The 20014-nt window shown below is 44.4% G+C and overlaps 1 protein-coding gene across 1 annotated transcript in view; it reads right to left on the bottom strand.

Moving 5' to 3' along the window:
* Positions 1-17195, bottom strand: part of LOC139419797 (uncharacterized) — a 31209-nt gene extending 14014 nt beyond the window's left edge. Inside the window, exons 1-3 of the mRNA XM_071169782.1 lie at positions 17150-17195; positions 16721-16844; positions 6053-6095 (exon numbers count right to left, since the gene is read on the bottom strand). Of these exons, the coding sequence (XP_071025883.1) occupies positions 6053-6095; positions 16721-16844; positions 17150-17195 (213 nt within the window). The remainder of the gene's footprint in view (positions 1-6052; positions 6096-16720; positions 16845-17149) is intronic.
* Positions 17196-20014: the final 2819 nt, after the last annotated feature.

The following is a 20014-nucleotide window of genomic DNA, read 5'->3' on the forward strand; positions in this document are numbered from 1 at the left end:
GAGAGAGAGAGGCAGAGAGACAGAGAGAGAGAGAGAGAAGCAGAGAGGGAGAGAGAGAAGCAGAGAGAGAGAGAGGCAGAGCGAGAGAAGCAGAGAGAGAGAGAGAGAAGCAGAGAGAGAGAGAGAGAGAGGCAGAGAGAGAGGCAGAGAGAGAGAGGCAGAGAGAGAGGCAGAGAGAGAGGCAGAGAGAGAGGCAGAGAGAGGCAGAGAGAGAGGCAGAGAGAGACAGGGCAACCAGTGAAGAACACACACCATTGTAAATACAACCCATATTTATGCTTATTTATTTTATCTTGTGTCCTTTAACCATTTGTACATTGTTAAAACACTGTGTATATATATATATATATAATATGACATTTGTAATGTCTTTACTGTTTTGAAACCTCTGTATGTGTAATGTTTACTGTTAATTTTTGTTGTTTTTCACTTTATATATTCACTTTGTATGTTGTCTACCTCACTTGCTTTGGCAATGTTAACACATGTTTCCCATGCCAATAAAGCCCTTGAATTGAATTGAATTGAATTGACAGAGAGAGAGAGAGAGAGAGAGAGGCAGAGAAAGAGAGAGGCAGAGAGAGTGAGAGAGGCAGAGAGAGAGAGGTAGAGAGAGAGGCAGAGAGAGGCAGAGAGATAGAGAGAGAGAGAGAGAGAGAGCGAGGCAGAGAGCGCGACAGAGAGAGACAGAGAGAGAGACAGAGAGAGGCAGAGAGAGAGAGACGAATGAAGGCAGACAAAGTGAGAGAGTGAGAAAGTAGGGTAATGACGTCAATGATAGTAGGGCAATGATACCCATGATACCCACTGGGAACAGACGTCAGGTAATGATACCCACTGGGAACAGACGTCTGTTTAGTGATACCCACTGGGAACAGACGTCAGGTAATGATACCCACTGGGAACAGACGTCAGGTAATGATACCCACTGGGAACAGACGTCAGGTAGTATTACCCACTGGGAACAGAAGTCAGGTAGTGATACCCACTGGGAACAGACGTCAGGTAATGATACCCACTGGGAACAGACGTCAGGTAGTGATACCCACTGGGAACAGACGTCAGGTAATGATACCCACTGGGAACAGACGTCAGGTAATGATACCCACTGGGAACAGACGTCAATTCTTTGAAATGACAGAGAAACAAGGTTGGTTCAACCAGTGTTCGCTCAGTGGTGCAGAAGGCGGAGGAAGTTAAATAGTTATGAGACTAATTTAAAACTCTATTTTTACACACTTTTAATCCTGGGAAAATGTCCAGAATAGCCTCTCACCGTTAATAAAGCACTGCTGCATATTTAAAAAGCCCGAAACTGAGAGGGGAGAAGGGAGAAGGGAGACAAGCATTTCACATCACGCGCCATAACATCTGCTATCCATGTGTATGTGACCAATAAAATGTGATTTGATTTAAGAAGGAGATGCAGAGAGGGGAGGGGAGACGGGTTTCTAATGTCGAGAGAACATGGTGAAAACGATAAAACATAAAAACAGGAAAATACTTTGCCCCTTGAGAGATGAGACAGAGGAATGAGTGAGCAGGATTGGAATCTTTAGTGGATGTACAGGGATGGAGGAGAGGAGAGGATAGAGGGATGGAGGGGAGAGGAGGATAGAGGGATGGAGGGGAGAGGAGGATAGAGGGATGGAGGGGAGGATAGAGGGATGGAGGAGAGGGGGGGATAGAGGGATGGAGGGGAGGGGAGGATAGAGGGAAGGAGGGGAGAGGAGGATAGAGGGATGGAGGGGAGAGGAGGATAGAGGGATGGAGGGGAGGATAGAGGGATGGAGGAGAGGATAGAGGGATGGAGGAGAGGGGGGGATAGAGGGATGGAGGAGAGAGGGGGATAGAGGGATGGAGGGGAGAGGAGGATATAGGGATGGAGGGGAGAGGAGGATAGAGGGATGGAGGAGAGGGTAGGATAGAGGGATGGAGGAGAGAGGAGGATAGAGGGATGGAGGGGAGAGGAGGATAGAGGGATGGAGGGGAGAGGAGGAGAGAGGGATGGAGGAGCGAGGAGGATAGAGGGATGGAGGAGAGAGGAGGATAGAGGGATGGAGGAGAGAAGAGGATAGAGGGATGGAGGAGAGAGGAGGATATAGGGATTTAGGAGAGAGGAGGTGGATAGAGGGATGGAGGAGAAAGGAGGTGGATAGAGGGATGGAGGAGAGAGGATGATAGAGGGATGGAGGAGAGAGGAGGATAGAGGGATGGAGGAGAGAGGAGAATATAGGGATGGAGGAGAGAGGAGGTGGATAGAGGGATGGAGGGGAGAAGAGGATAGAGGGATGGAGGAGAGAGGAGGATAGAGGGATGGAGGGGAGAGGAGGATAGAGCGATGGAGGGGAGAGGAGGATAGAGGGATGGAGGGGAGAGGAGGATAGAGGGATGGAGGGGAGAGGAGGATAGAGGGATGGAGGGGAGAGGAGGATAGAGGGATGGAGGAGAGGGGAGGATAGAGGGATGGAGGAGAGGGGGGATAGAGGGATGGAGGAGAGAGGAGGATAGAGGGATGGAGGAAGAGGGGGGATAGAGGGATGGAGGAGAGAGGAGGATAGAGGGATGGAGGAGAGAGGAGGATAAAGGGATGGAGGGGAGAGGAGGATAGAGGGATGGAGGAGAGAGGAGGATAGAGGGATGGAGGAGAGAGGAGGTGGATAGAGGGATGGAGGAGAGAGGAGGATGGAGAGAGGATGGAGGAGGAGAGGGGAGGATAGAGGGATGGAGGAGAGGGGAGGAGGATAGAGGGATGGAGGGGAGAGTAGGATAGAGGGATGGAGGGGAGAGGAGGATAGAGGGATGGAGGGGAGAGGAGGATAGAGGGATGGAGGGGAGAGGAGGATAGAGGGATGGAGGAGAGGGGAGGATAGAGGGATGGAGGAGAGGGGGGGATAGAGGGATGGAGGAGAGAGGAGGAAAGAGGGATGGAGGAGAGGGGGGGATAGAGGGATGGAGGAGAGAGGAGGATAGAGGGATGGATGAGAGAGGAGGATAGAGGGATGGAGGGGAGAGGAGGATAGAGGGATTGAGGAGAGAGGAGGATAGAGGGATGGAGGAGAGAGGAGGTGGATAGAGGGATGGAGGAAAGAGGAGGATAGAGGGATGGAGGAGAGAGGAGGATAGATGGATGGGGGAGAGGGGAGGATAGAGGGATAGAGGAGAGAGGAGGATAGAGGGATGGAGGGGAGAGGAGGATAGAGGGTTGGAGGAGAGAGGAGGATAGAGAGATGGAGGAGAGAGGAGGTGGATAGAGGGATGGAGGAGAGAGGAGGATAGAGGGATGGAGGAGAGAGGAGGAGAGAGGGATGGAGGATAGAGGGATGGAGGAGAGAGGAGGATAGAGGGATGGAGGAGAGAGGAGGATAGAGGGATGTAGGGGGTGGATAGAGGGATGGAGGGGGTGGATAGAGGGATGGAGGGGTGGATGGAGGGATGGAGGAGAGAGGAGATGGATAGAGAGATGGAGGAGAGAGGAGGTGGAAAGAGAGAAAGAGAAGAGAGGAGATGGATAGAGATATGGAGGAGGAGGGGTGGATAGAGGGATGGAGGGGGTGGATAGAGGGATGGAGGAGAGAGAAGGATAGAGGGATGGAGGAGAGAGGAGGTGGATAGAGGGATGGAGGGGAGAGGAGGATAGAAGGATGGAGGGGAGACGAGGATAGAGGGATGGAGGCGAGAGGAGGATAGAGGGATGGAGGAGAGGAGGATAGAGGGATGGAGGGGAGAGGAGGATAGAGGGATGGAGGAGAGAAGAGATGGATAGAGGGATGGAGAAGAGAGGAGATGGATAGAGGGAGGGGACAGAGAAGAGATGGATAGAGAGATGGAGGAGAGAGGAGATGGATAGAGAGATGGAGGAGAGAGGAGATGGATAGAGAGATGGCGAGACAGTTAATGTACTGACAAGAAAGCAGTTTGGAGTTAAATAAGCAGATGGGAGAGATGCTAGAGGAACTAGATTAGATGTTGATTATGGAGAGAGTCCAGAGCGGATGAAGAGAGGAGGGAATGTGAGAGGAGAAGAAAAAGGAGATATATATATTGGACTGTGTGTTTAATAGTACTAGATATTGGACTGTGTATTTAATTGTACTAGATATTGGACTGTGTGTTTAATTGTACTAGATATTGGACTGTGTGTTTAACAGTACTAGATATTGGACTGTGTATTTAACAGTACTAGATATTGGACTGTGTATTTAACAGTACTAGATATTGGACTGTGTATTTAACAGTACTAGATATTGGACTGTGTGTGTAATAATAGTGGTTATTGGACTGTGTATTTAACAGTACTAGATATTGGACTGTGTGTGTAATAATAGTGGTTATTGGACTGTGTATTTAACAGTACTAGATATTGGACTGTGTGTTTAACAGTACTAGATATTGGACTGTGTATTTAACAGTACTAGATATTGGACTGTGTATTTAACAGTACTAGATATTGGACTGTGTATTTAATAGTACTAGATATTGGACTGTGTGTGTAATAATAGTGGTTATTGGACTGTGTATTTAACAGTACTAGATATTGGACTGTGTGTGTAATAATAGTGGTTATTGGACTGTGTATTTAACAGTACTAGATATTGGACTGTGTGTTTAACAGTACTAGATATTGGACTGTGTATTTAACAGTACTAGATATTGGACTGTGTGTTTAACAGTACTAGATATTGGACTGTGTGTTTAATAGTACTAGATATTGGACTGTGTATTTAACAGTACTAGATATTGGACTGGGTATTTAACAGTACTAGATATTGGACTGTGTGTTTAACAGTACTAGATATTGGACTGTGTATTTAACAGTACTAGATATTGGACTGTGTATTTAACAGTACTAGATATTGGACTGTGTATTTAACAGTACTAGATATTGGACTGTGTATTTAACAGTACTAGATATTGGACTGTGTGTTTAACAGTACTAGATATTGGACTGTGTATTTAACAGTACTAGATATTGGACTGTGTATTTAACAGTACTAGATATTGGACTGTGTATTTAACAGTACTAGATATTGGACTGTGTGTGTAATAATAGTGGTTATTGGACTGTGTATTTAACAGTACTAGATATTGGACTGTGTGTGTAATAATAGTGGTTATTGGACTGTGTATTTAACAGTACTAGATATTGGACTGTGTGTTTAACAGTACTAGATATTGGACTGTGTATTTAACAGTACTAGATATTGGACTGTGTATTTAACAGTACTAGATATTGGACTGTGTATTTAACAGTACTAGATATTGGACTGTGTGTGTAATAATAGTGGTTATTGGACTGTGTGTTTAACAGTACTAGATATTGGACTGTGTATTTAACAGTACTAGATATTGGACTGTGTGTGTAATAATAGTGGTTATTGGACTGTGTGTGTAATAATAGTGGTTATTGGACTGTGTATTTAACAGTACTAGATATTGGACTGTGTGTTTAATTGTACTAGATATTGAACTGTGTATTTAACAGTACTAGATATTGGACTGTGTATTTAACAGTACTAGATATTGGACTGTGTGTGTAATAATAGTGGTTATTGGACTGTGTATTTAACAGTACTAGATATTGGACTGTGTGTGTAATAATAGTGGTTATTGGACTGTGTGTGTAATAATAGTGGTTATTGGACTGTGTATTTAACAGTACTAGATATTGGACTGTGTGTGTAATAATAGTGGATATTGGACTGTGTGTGTAATAATAGTGGTTATTGGACTGTGTATTTAACAGTACTAGATATTGGACTGTGTATTTAATAGTACTAGATATTGGACTGTGTGTGTAATAATAGTGGTTATTGGACTGTGTGTGTAATAATAGTGGTTATTGGACTGTGTGTGTAATAATAGTGGTTATTGGACTGTGTATTTAACAGTACTAGATATTGGACTGTGTGTGTAATAATAGTGGTTATTGACATGTTAGGAGGACTTGAATATAATGATATAACTGCTGCAGCAACTGGAGCCTCTCAACTGCACCTCCATCTTGGTTCGATGGCAGCCATCTCCAGGCTCCGTGGTCGTCCAGGGTTACCATGAGGAGGTCCAACCAGAACAGCCCTCCATCCAGGTCCAGCCTGAGGACACAGAATACACCGTCAGTGGCCTGGGTGAGTGATAGTTACAGTAGGTATAGATTGGGTATAGACGGGAATAGATATAGATATATAAGAGCTGGTTGACAAGTAGAAGAACAGAAGATTGAAGGTTGCGCTCCACTGATGTTGGGCGATTAGGCCTGGCTCGCAGTCGTTGATCTAATTCATTACAAAGGTGTTTGATGGGGTTGAGGTCAGGGCTCTGTCAAGTTCTTCCACACCAATCTCGACAAACCATTTCTGAATGGACCTCGCTTTGTGCACAGGGGCTCAACCCACTCAGGTGACGCACCCCTCCCAGGGACGGTATGAGAGAGCCCCAGTAAGCCAGTGACTCAGCCCCTGTAATAGGGTTAGAGGCAGAGAATCCCCGTGGAAGGAGGGGAACCGGCCAGGCAGAGACAGCAAGGGCGGTTCGTTGCTCCAGAGCCTTTCCGTTCACCTTCACACTCCTGGGCCAGACTACACTCAATCATATGACACACTGAAGAGATGAGTCTTCAGTAAAGACTTAAAGGTTGAGACCGAGTTTGCGTCTCTAACATGGGTAGGCAGACCATTCCATAAAAATGGAGCTCTATAGGAGAAAGCCCTGCCTCCAGCTGTTTGCTTAGAAATTCTAGGGACAATTAGGAGGCCTGCGTCTTGTGACCGTAGCGTACGTGTAGGTATGTACGGCAGGACCAAATCAGAGAGATAGGTAGGAGCAAGCCCATGTAATGCTTTGTAGGTTAGCAGTAAAACCTTGAAATCAGCCCTTGCTTTGACAGGAAGCCAGTGTAGAGAGGCACTGGAGTAATATGATCAGATTTTTTGGTTCTAGTCAGGATTCTATCAGCTGTGTTTAGCACTAACTGAAGTTTACTTAGTGCTTTATCCGGGTAGCCGGAAAGTAGAGCATTGCAGTAGTCTAACCTAGAAGTGACAAAAGCATGGATTAATTTTTCTGCATCATTTTTGGATAGAAAGTTTCTGATTTTTGCAATGTTACGTAGATGGAAAAAAGCTGTCCTTGAAATGGTCTTGATATGTTCTTCAAAAGAGAGATCAGGGTCCAGAGTAACGCCGAGGTCCTTCACAGTTTTATTTGAGACGACAATACAACCATTAAGATTAATTGTCAGATTCAACAGAAGATCTCTTTGTTTCTTGGGACCTAGAACTAGCATCTCTGTTTTGTCCGAGTTTAAAAGTAGAAAGTTTGCAGCCATCCACTTCCTTATGTCTTAAACACAGGCTTCTAGCGAGGGCAATTTTGGGGCTTCGCCATGTTTCATTGAAATGTACAGCTGTGTGTCATCCGCATAGCAGTGAAAGTTAACATTATGTTTTCAAATGACATCCCCAAGAGGTAAAATATATAGTGAAAACAATAGTGGTCCTAAAACGGAACCTTGAGGAACACCGAAATTTACAGTTGATTTGTCAGTGGACAAACCATTCACAGAGACAAACTGATATCTTTCTGACAGATAAGATCTAAACCAGGCCAGAACTTGTCCATGTAGACCAATTTGGGTTTCCAATCTCTCCAAAAGAATGTGGTGATCGATGGTATCAAAAGCAGCACTAAGGTCTAGGAGCACGAGAACAGATGCAGAGCCTCGGTCTGATGCCATTAAAAGGTAATTTACCACCTTCACAAGTGCAGTCTCAGTCCTATGATGGGGTCTAAAACCAGACTGAAGCATTTTGTAAACATTGTTTGTCTTCAGGAAGGCAGTGAGTTGCTGCACAACAGCCTTTTCTAAAAATTTTGAGAGGAATGGAAGATTCGATATAGGCCGATAGTTTTTTATATTTTCTCGGTCAAGGTTTGGCTTTTTCAAGAGAGGCTTTATTACTGCCACTTTTAGTGAGTTTGGTACACATCCAGTGGATAGAGAGCCGTTTATTATGTTCAACCATTATTCCTCATCCACCAAACCTTACAGTTGGCACTATGCATTGTGGCAGGTAGCGGACTGCCAGATGGTGAAGAATGAGTCCAATGGTGGCAAGCTTTACACGACTCCAGCCGACGCTCGGCATTGCGCAAGGTGATCTTAGGCTTGTGTGCGGCTGCTTGGCCATGGAAACACATTTCATGAAGCTCCCGATGAACAGTTATTGTGCTGACGTTGCTGACGGAGACATTTTGGAACTCAGTGATGTGGGAAGGTTTATGTGTGGCACCTTATTCCCTTTATAGTGTGTGTGTGTGTGTGTGTGTGTGTGTGTGTGTGTGTGTGTGTGTGTGTGTGTGTGTGTGTGTGTGTGTGTGTGTGTGTGTGAGTGAGTGAGTGAGTTAGCGATCTACCTGCCGAGTCCACTTCAGTTCATCTGGCCAAATTCACTTTTTTTTCAGGAGAATGGCCATTTTACATTTTTATTCCAATTAAAATATATATATATATAATAAATAAATATATATAAATAATAAAATGTCTTATATTTCATACATTTTAGTCCATTTAAAGCAAAAATGTGTGACATTCTCTGCGGTCTTGTAGCTACCAGAGAATCGCCGATGCTATAAATGCTTTGTTACTGCAGACTATGACAGTGTTTTTCCTAGTTTCAGACCACCCAATTAAAAAGTGTACATTACCTTTATTTATTTATTTAATTCGCTGTCGTTAAAATGCAGTGAAATTGCAGTACAATTTAATAATGGGTGTTTAATTAACGATATCTAGTAGATTGCTGTGTGTGTTGGCTTCTAATGGTAGTTTTATCTGTGTTAAAACTGCACTGTTTACTGTGCTGCTCATGTTCCTCTGGTCTACTGAATGATGTTTACTGTGCTGCTCATGTTCCTCTGGTCTACTGAATGATGTTTACTGTGCTGCTCATGTTCCTCTGGTCTACTGAATGATGTTTACTGTGCTGCTCATGTTCCTCTGGTCTACTGAATGATGTTTACTGTGCTGCTCATGTTCCTCTGGTCTACTGAATGATGTTTACTGTGCTGCTCATGTTCCTCTGGTCTACTGAATGATGTTTACTGTGCTGCTCATGTTCCTCTGGTCTACTGAATGATGTTTACTGTGCTGCTCATGTTCCTCTGGTCTACTGAATGATGTTTACTGTGCTGCTCATGTTCCTCTGGTCTACTGAATGATGTTTACTGTGCTGCTCATGTTCCTCTGGTCTACTGAATGATGTTTACTGTGCTGCTCATGTTCCTCTGGTCTACTGAATGATGTTTACTGTGCTGCTCATGTTCCTCTGGTCTACTGAATGATGTTTACTGTGCTGCTCATGTTCCTCTGGTCTACTGAATGATGTTTACTGTGCTGCTCATGTTCCTCTGGTCTACTGAATGATGTTTACTGTGCTGCTCATGTTCCTCTGGTCTACTGAATGATGTTTACTGTGCTGCTCATGGTCCTCTGGTCTACTGAATGATGTTTACTGTGCTGCTCATGTTCCTCTGGTCTACTGAATGTTGTTTACTGTGCTGCTCATGTTCCTCTGGTCTACTGAATTATGTTTACTGTGCTGCTCATGTTCCTCTGGTCTACTGAATGATGTTTACTGTGCTGCTCATGTTCCTCTGGTCTACTGAATGATGTTTACTGTGCTGCTCATGTTCCTCTGGTCTACTGAATGATGTTTACTGTGCTGCTCATGTTCCTCTGGTCTACTGAATGTTGTTTACTGTGCTGCTCATGTTCCTCTGGTCTACTGAATGATGTTTACTGTGCTGCTCATGTTCCTCTGGTCTACTGAATGATGTTTACTGTGCTACTCATGTTCCTCTGGTCTACTGAATGATGTTTACTGTGCTGCTCATGTTCCCCTGGTCTACTGAATGATGTTTACTGTGCTGCTCATGTTCCTCTGGTCTACTGAATGATGTTTACTGTGCTGCTCATGTTCCTCTGGTCTACTGAATGATGTTTACTGTGCTGCTCATGTTCCTCTGGTCTACTGAATGATGTTTACTGTGCTGCTCATGTTCCTCTGGTCTACTGAATGATGTTTACTGTGCTGCTCATGTTCCTCTGGTCTACTGAATGATGTTTACTGTGCTGCTCCTGTTCCTCTGGTCTACTGAATGATGTTTACTGTGCTGCTCATGTTCCTCTGGTCTACTGAATGATGTTTACTGTGCTACTCATGTTCCTCTGGTCTACTGAATGATGTTTACTGTGCTGCTCATGTTCCCCTGGTCTACTGAATGATGTTTACTGTGCTGCTCATGTTCCTCTGGTCTACTGAATGATGTTTACTGTGCTGCTCATGTTCCTCTGGTCTACTGAATGATGTTTACTGTGCTGCTCATGTTCCTCTGGTCTACTGAATGATGTTTACTGTGCTGCTCATGTTCCTCTGGTCTACTGAATGTTGTTTACTGTGCTGCTCATGTTCCTCTGGTCTACTGAATGATGTTTACTGTGCTGCTCATGTTCCTCTGGTCTACTGAATGATGTTTACTGTGCTGCTCATGTTCCTCTGGTCTACTGAATGTTGTTTACTGTGCTGCTCATGTTCCTCTGGTCTACTGAATGATGTTTACTGTGCTGCTCATGTTCCTCTGGTCTACTGAATGATGTTTACTGTGCTGCTCATGTTCCTCTGGTCTACTGAATGATGTTTACTGTGCTGCTCATGTTCCTCTGGTCTACTGAATGATGTTTACTGTGCTGCTCATGTTCCTCTGGTCTACTGAATGATGTTTACTGTGCTGCTCATGTTCCTCTGGTCTACTGAATGATGTTTACTGTGCTGCTCATGTTCCCCTGGTCTACTGAATGATGTTTACTGTGCTGCTCATGTTCCTCTGGTCTACTGAATGATGTTTACTGTGCTGCTCATGTTCCTCTGGTCTACTGAATGATGTTTACTGTGCTGCTCATGTTCCTCTGGTCTACTGAATGATGTTTACTGTGCTGCTCATGTTCCTCTGGTCTACTGAATGATGTTTACTGTGCTGCTCATGTTCCTCTGGTCTACTGAATGATGTTTACTGTGCTGCTCATGTTCCTCTGGTCTACTGAATGCTGTTTAGATGTTCTATTATGACTAACTACATTTGTTTTTTAGAATTTAACAAATAACAAATATCCTTCTACAATCCACCTGTAAGGGATTTCCTCCTCTTCTTCCGAAGAGGAGAGGCGAGAAGGATCGGAGGACCAATATGCGGCGTGGAAAGTGTCCATGGTTCTTTTAATAAGAAAATCTCAACAACTGAATACAAAAACAATAAATGTGGAACGAACGAAACCCAAAACAGTCCCGTGTGGCACAAACACTGACACAGGAAACAAACACCCACAAACAAACAATGAAACCCAGGCTAACTAAGTATGATTCTCAATCAGAGACAACTAATGACACCTGCCTCTGATTGAGAACCATACTAGGCCAAAACATAGAAATCCCCAAATCATAGAAAAACAAACATAGACTGCCCACCCCAACTCACGCCCTGACCATACTAAATAAATACAAAACAAAGGAAATACAGGTCAGAACGTGACAGTACCCTCCCCCCCCCCCCCCCCCAAAGGTGCGGACTCCGGCCTAAAGGGGAGGGTCTGGGTTGGCGTCTGTCCGCGGTGGCGGCTCTGGCGCGGGACGTGGACCCCACTTCAACACAGTCTTTCTCCACCTCATTGTTCGCCTCCGTGGCATCCTAAACACGGCGACCCTCGCCGCTGACCTCTGACTGGGGACCCTAGAGGCTCCGGCAGCGCCGGACAGACAGGAACACCTGTAGGGAAGAGACAGAGAGACAGCCTGGGCTGCCACAGGACCCACCGGGCTGGGGAGACCTCCAGGAATCTTGGTGTTAGGAGGACGCACCTGAAGGACCGGGCTGTGGGGGAGCACTGGAGCTCTGGTGCCTACTACTCACACCTCTCCCTTTGACGGGGGACAAGCGGAGAGCAGGACGCACTGCACCCTCCCAGCACCAGCACACAGAGCCTGCAGCAAGATATCAGTCAGCATTCCATCCGGCAGTTGGAACAGAGCAGTCAACAGAGCAGTCAACAGAGCGGTCAACAGAGCGGTCAACAGAGCAGTCAACAGAGCAGTCAACAGAGCAGTCAACAGAGCAGTCAACAGAGCAGTCAACAGAGCAGTCAACAGAGCGGTCAACAGAGCGGATACAAATTAATTCCTTTTAACTAGTTATGACAATTAGTTACCTACGCTATCCTTACCAATCACATAGCATTGCAGCACTATGTACTTTACCGGTAAGTTAGCTAGTTACCCAACGATAGTTGGCTACTAATATATCGAACTTGCCAGGCACTACATTAACTACATTAACTATTTTACTAACTACCCAATGTTTATTGACTTGATTATTCACATCATTGTTAGCTAAAGGGGTATAGTTGTTGTGTGTTTCAACGGACATCGTTCATTCTGTCCATCTACTCCGATTTCAGAGCTCGACTCTCACGCAAAATAACTGATTCATTTTCCAACGCTCACCTGTTGAATATGGTCACGTTCTGACCTTTTATTCCATGGTTTAGTCTTTATTCAGTATGGTCAGGGCGTGAGTTGGGGTGGGCAGTCTATGTTATGTCTTTATTCAATATGGTCAGGGCGTGAGTTGGGGTGGGCAGTCTATGTTATGTATTTATTCAGTATGTGCAGGGCGTGAGTTGGGGTGGGCAGTCTATGTTATGTCTTTATTCAGTATGGTCAGGGCGTGAGTTGGGGTGGGCAGTCTATGTTATGTATTTATTCAGTATGGTCAGGGCGTGAGTTGGGGTGGGCAGTCTATGTTATGTATTTATTCAGTATGGTCAGGGCGTGAGTTGGGGTGGGCAGTCTATGTTATGTCTTTATTCAGTATGGTCAGGGCGTGAGTTGGGGTGGGCAGTCTATGTTATGTATTTATTCAGTATGGTCAGGGCGTGAGTTGGGGTGGGCAGTCTATGTTATGTATTTATTCAGTATGGTCAGGGCGTGAGTTGGGGTGGGCAGTCTATGTTATGTCTTTATTCAATATGGTCAGGGCGTGAGTTGGGGTGGGCAGTCTATGTTATGTATTTATTCAGTATGGTCAGGGCGTGAGTTGGGGTGGGCAGTCTATGTTGTGTCTTTATTCAGTATGGTCAGGGCGTGAGTTGGGGTGGGCAGTCTATGTTATGTATTTATTCAGTATGGTCAGGGCGTGAGTTGGGGTGGGCAGTCTATGTTATGTCTTTATTCAGTATGGTCAGGGCGTGAGTTGGGGTGGGCAGTCTATGTTATGTATTTATTCAGTATGGTCAGGGCGTGAGTTGGGGTGGGCAGTCTATGTTGTGTCTTTATTCAGTATGGTCAGGGCGTGAGTTGGGGTGGGCAGTCTATGTTATGTCTTTATTCAGTATAGTCAGGGCGTGAGTTGGGGTGGGCAGTCTATGTTATGTCTTTATTCAGTATGGTCAGGGCGTGAGTTGGGGTGGGCAGTCTATGTTATGTATTTATTCAGTATGGTCAGGGCGTGAGTTGGGGTGGGCAGTCTATGTTATGTATTTATTCAGTATGATCAGGGCGTGAGTTGGGGTGGGCAGTCTATGTTATGTATTTATTCAGTATGGTCAGGGCGTGAGTTGGGGTGGGCAGTCTATGTTATGTCTTTATTCAGTATGGTCAGGGCGTGAGTTGGGGTGGGCAGTCTATGTTATGTCTTTATTCAATATGGTCAGGGCGTGAGTTGGGGTGGGCAGTCTATGTTATGTATTTATTCAGTATGGTCAGGGCGTGAGTTGGGGTGGGCAGTCTATGTTATGTCTTTATTCAGTATGGTCAGGGCGTGAGTTGGGGTGGGCAGTCTATGTTATGTCTTTATTCAGTATGGTCAGGGCGTGAGTTGGGGTGGGCAGTCTATGTTATGTCTTTTTTCAATATGGTCAGGGCGTGAATTGGGGTGGGCAGTCTATGTTATGTCTTTATTCAGTATGGTCAGGGCGTGAGTTGGGGTGGGCAGTCTATGTTATGTCTTTATTCAGTATGGTCAGGGCGTGAGTTGGGGTGGGCAGTCTATGTTATGTCTTTATTCAATATGGTCAGGGCGTGAGTTGGGGTGGGCAGTCTATGTTATGTATTTATTCAGTATGTGCAGGGCGTGAGTTGGGGTGGGCAGTCTATGTTATGTATTTATTCAGTATGGTCAGGGCGTGAGTTGGGGTGGGCAGTCTATGTTATGTCTTTATTCAGTATGGTCAGGGCGTGAGTTGGGGTGGGCAGTCTATGTTATGTCTTTATTCAGTATGGTCAGGGCGTGAGTTGGGGTGGGCAGTCTATGTTATGTATTTATTCAGTATGGTCAGGGCGTGAGTTGGGGTGGGCAGTCTATGTTATGTCTTTATTCAGTATGGTCAGGGCGTGAGTTGGGGTGGGCAGTCTATGTTATGTCTTTATTCAGTATGGTCAGGGCGTGAGTTGGGGTGGGCAGTCTATGTTATGTCTTTATTCAGTATGGTCAGGGCGTGAGTTGGGGTGGGCAGTCTATGTTATGTATTTATTCAGTATGGTCAGGGCGTGATTTGGGGTGGGCAGTCTATGTTATGTCTTTATTCAGTATGGTCAGGGCGTGAGTTGGGGTGGGCAGTCTATGTTATGTCTTTATTCAGTATGGTCAGGGCGTGAGTTGGGGTGGGCAGTCTATGTTATGTCTTTATTCAGTATGGTCAGGGCGTGAGTTGGGGTGGGCAGTCTATGTTATGTCTTTATTCAGTATGGTCAGGGCGTGAGTTGGGGTGGGCAGTCTATGTTATGTCTTTATTCAGTATGGTCAGGGCGTGAGTTGGGGTGGGCAGTCTATGTTATGTCTTTATTCAGTATGGTCAGGGCGTGAGTTGGGGTGGGCAGTCTATGTTATGTCTTTATTCAGTATGGTCAGGGCGTGAGTTGGGGTGGGCAGTCTATTTTAGTTTTTCTATATCTTCTATTTCTGTGTTTGGCCTGATATGGTTCTCAATCAGAGGCAGCTGTCTATCGTTGTCCCTGTATGAGAACCATATTTAGGTAGCCTGTTTTTCTTTGTGTTTTGTGGGTTATTTTCAGTCTTTGTGTGTCTGCGCCAGATAGAACTGTTTCGGTTGTCACTTTGTTGTTTTGTGTTTTTGAAGTGTTCAGTTTCTTATTAAAAAGATGAACATGTTAAAATATCAAAACAAACTCTGAACCAATGACATTAATTTGGGGACAGGTCAAAAAGCATGGCAATTTAGCCAGTTGGCTTGCACTTGCTAGCTAATTTGTCCTATTTAACTAGCTTGCACTTGCTAGCTAATGTGTCCTATTTAGCTAGCTTGCTGTTGCTAGCTAATTTGTCCTGGGATATAAACATTGAGTTGTTATTTTACCTGAAATGCACAAGGTCCTCTTTTCCGACAATTAATCCACACATAAAACGGCCAACCGAATCGTTTCTAGTCATCTCTCCTCCTTCCAGCCTTTTTCATCTTTGAACTTATATGGTGATCAGCATCTAAACTTTCATAGTATTACCACGACAACCGGTTAAACAGTTCGTCTTTCAATCACCCACGTTGGTATAACCAATGAGAAGATGGCACGTGGGTACCTGCTTCTATAAACCAATGAGGAGATGGGAGAGACAGGACTTTCAGCCGATCTGCGTCAGAAATGAGAAAGGAGTTCTATTTTAGCCATTGGCATCGCAGACGCTCGTTGGCGCACGCGAGCAGTGTGGGTGCAATAATTGAATAACATAGATTTCTACATTTATTTTGCCACACTCGCGCACGCGACATGCCTGGTCTGGTCAGCATGTTAGTCACAAACGCTCTGGATTACATGAAAACAGCCTAACCAGCTCTGCTAGGGCAAGTAAAATGGTCAGAGTGAGGTGTTCTTTGATATGTGTCTGGAAGTAGACAGCCAACCTTAGCCGGTTTAGCTTGGGTGCTTGACTGCCGTTGATTTACGAACGCCCAGAGCGCACTCTGACACTCAAGATTGAATTTATGAACACACCCGATGTCGTAAAATGTTTAGCTAGTCATTTGTTATGCTAACAAACTAGCAAGAGGTTGCATAGCAAGAGCATCAACTTCCTGTCGACAGGCGAAGCGCTAGTACGCTCAACTGAAACAATACCATTTGTTTACAGTATACTAAAAGGAACTAATAGTATATAGTATGTATTATATACTCATTAAGTATGTAGGATACAGTATGTTAGTATGGGTATTCATTAAGTATGTAGGATACAGTATGTTAGTATGGGTATTCATTAAGTATGTAGGATACAGTATGTTATTAAGGGTATTCATTAAGTATATGGGATACAGTATGTTACATTATGTTAGTATGGGTATTCATTAAGTATATGGGATACAGTATGTTACATTATGTTAGTATGGGTATTCATTAAGTATGTAGTATACAGTATGTTATTAAGGGTTTGTTTATTTACAGCATAACCTTGCTGATCAGGGCTCTTCAGGGTTTTGGTCTTGCCCTTCATCTTTTTCAAAGTACTTGGGTCTCGACTCACATCTGCTTCTGCCTCTTGTTTCAGGCTGTGTCGGGCTCCATCATCTACTGTGGGCTGAACTCCTTCTGGCAGTGGGACAGGTGGCGCCAGCCGGACCTTTTCCTGAACTCTGACCGCCCGTCGGTGTTGCCATGGTTACCTCGAATACCCCTTCCATCTTAGCTGGTTCCATTTTCTCTCGTGGAGACGGATTTTGACCCAGTCTCCAACCTCCACAGGCAGGTAGTCGGGGGTCCTCACCTGGTACCTCCTCCTGAGTTTTCCTAGTGTGAGAGTGCGAGAGATCTGACAATAGTAGTTAGCTAGCTCTTTCATGTACTGCCAAGTGTTCTATGTCAACTAGAGTGAGGTCTATTTGTCTGTCAGTCATGGGTCTGTGTGCGGGAACATTCATGGGTCTTCCTGTCAACATTTCATGTGGTGTAACACCCCCGGCCTTTATTAGCACTACTGGGCATTTCCTTTAACACCAGCAGTAAACAATCCACCCAAGAGTTCTTGGTGGAGTGGCATGCCTTACCTAACCCTTGTTTAATGGATTGGTTAACTCTCTCGGTAACCCCATTACTCTGGGGGTGGTAGATGGACACAAACGTCTGGTCCACTCCCACCATTATGGCTGGCTACCTGCTTGACTACATCGCCAGTGGAGTGGGTGACATTGTCTGCAGATAGAACCTCAGGAACACCAGTTAGCACAAGTTCGGTATTGTCTCCTTTACTAGTATCTTTGCTACTGTCTTAGCATCACAGTGTGTGGTGGGAAATGCCTCCACCCACCCCTGGTGAACCTGTGAATAAGGACTAAACAGTACCTTTTCATTTGTTTTCTTTCTGAAAGATCTATAAAAATCCATGGCAAGATGGACAAATGGTCCTCTTGGCGAAAAGGGAAATGACCTGGTTTCAGAGGTGTTCCTTTGGCACATGTTAAATTGCATGTAGCACATCGAAACACAAACTGTTTCACATGCCGAGTCAAATTTGAACAAAACCAAAGAAATTGCTTCTATCATATCCCCCCTTTGACAAATGGGCCACTTGGCAAACAGAGGCGGTAAGACAAGTTGGCAGACACGGTCTGCCAGACAGAGTTTGTCTCTAAATTTTAGAAACGGGGTCAGGTTTACAACCCCACTGTTGCCATGCCTAATGAGAACCAACATCAAAAGCCTGTTTAGATGCCAAATTGTCAGTGTCTATCCCAATAGTAGCAGAGAAGAACATGGAGTGGCTATGACACTTTGAGGCAGCCAATTTAGCAGCCTCTTCTGCCATGGCGTTACTCACAAAATCGCCCCCCCCCCCCCCCCCCAGTGTGAGCAGCAGCCTTCACATTAACCAAAGGAGAGGGCAGCATCATAGCCTCCAAGAGATCTAAAACCATAGTTCTATTACAAATAGGACTTCCACAAGCATTGTGAAAATCCTTACTCCTCCAGACACCACAATGTATCTCTTCTTGTACTAGTATTAAAGACTTGTTGTCTATACCAGTCTAGATTTATTTCAGTAGATATCAATTCTTGATGTTGACTAGAATATATCCATTCACTGTTATCAAATAAACTCAACTCATACAACAACTGTCCCACACCAAATCTATTATACATGTATCGAAACAAAACCAGTATCTAGCCTCAGGTAAGAACACTGTGTCACGGTTTTCTGTATGTGAAGGAGTCAGACCAAAATGCGGCGTGGCTATTGCGACCCATGTTTAATGAAACAAAGTAAACACGAATCAAAAACAATAACCGTACCACGAAAACCAAAACAGCCTAATACTGGTGCAAAGTAACACAGACCGGAACAAGGACAATCACCCACAAAACCCAACACCAAACAGGCTACCTAAATATGGTTCCCAATCAGAGACAATGACGAACACCTGCCTCTGATTGAGAACCATATCAGGATAAACATAGAACTAGACAAACTAGACATGTAACATAGAATGCCCACTCTGCTCACACCCTGACCAACCAAAACATAGAAACATACAAAGCAATCTACGGTCAGGTTGTGACATCCAGATAGATAACACAGGAAACCTCGGTATAAAACTCTTTAGTGATAAAATGCAGACAGAGATTCACATCCACAACACCTCAGTAGATCTGTGGGGTGAAACAGGAGACAACCTACCGTTTCATCATATCTCAACATTGTTGCATTGGATTAGATACAAAGTATCTAAGATGAGAGTTTCTCACTCTGCTAATCTCGGCCTTGAGGCTGGGTGTCTATCAGCAGGTGCATGCAGTTTACCCAGTACTTTTCCATCATTGCGCATTGCAACCATACAAAGGTTATCACATATATACACAGTAATCATGGCGTTGGCGTAGCCCCACACCCGACCTCGAGGGTAACCCCCCCCAACATTACCCAAAATACACTATTCAGCTGCCCATGATTGCCTCGTGTTACTCTCTTACAAAAAAAAGGTGCTAGCTTGAACCTAAAACGGTTCATCAGCTGTCCCCATGGGAGAACCCCTTTTGGTTCTATGTAGAGTCCTTTTGGTTCTATGTAGAGTCCTTTTGGTTCTATGTAGAGTCCATTTGGTTCTATGTAGAGTCCTTTTGGTTCTATGTAGAGTCCATTTGGTTCTATGTAAAGTCCTTTTGGTTCTATGTAAAGTCCTTTTGGTTCTATGTAGAGTCCTTTTGGTTCTATGTAGAGTCCTTTTGGTTCTATGTAGAGTCCATTTGGTTCTATGTAGAGTCCATTTGGTTCTATGTAAAGTCCTTTTGGTTCTATGTAAAGTACTTTTGGTTCTATGTAGAGTCCATTTGGTTCTATGTAGAGTCCTTTTGGTTCTATGTAGAGTCCATTTGGTTCTATGTAGAGTCCATTTGGTTCTATGTAGAGTCCATTTGGTTCTATGTAGAGTCCTTTTGGTTCTATGTAGAGTCCTTTTGGTTCTATGTAAAGTCCTTTTGGTTCTATGTAGAGTCCATTTGGTTCTATGTAGAATCCTTTAGGTTTCAGATATAACTATTTTGGGTTCCTTTCCACAAAGGGGTTCTACATGGAACCCAAAAGGGTTCTCCTATGGGGACAGCCTTAAGATCCCTTTTGGAACCCTTCTTTCTAAGTGCAAGTACACTAAGAAAAAAGATATAAACGCAACATATAAAGTGTTCGGTCCTGTCATGTTTCATGAGCTGAAATAAAAGATCCCAGAAATGTGCCAATACGCACAAAAAGCTTATTGCAAAAATGAGTTTACATCCCTAATAGTGAGCATTTCTCTTTTGTCAACATAATCAATCTACTTTACAGGTGTGGCATATCAAGCAGCTGATTAAACAGCATTGTCATTACACATATGCACCTTGTGCTGGGGACAATAAAAGGCCACTTTAAAATGTGCAGTTTTGTCACAGAACACAATGGCCACAGATGTCTCAAGTTTTGAGGGAGC

Source organism: Oncorhynchus clarkii, chromosome 10, assembly GCF_045791955.1.
Source record: "Oncorhynchus clarkii lewisi isolate Uvic-CL-2024 chromosome 10, UVic_Ocla_1.0, whole genome shotgun sequence".
Taxonomy (NCBI): Eukaryota; Metazoa; Chordata; class Actinopteri; order Salmoniformes; family Salmonidae; genus Oncorhynchus; species Oncorhynchus clarkii.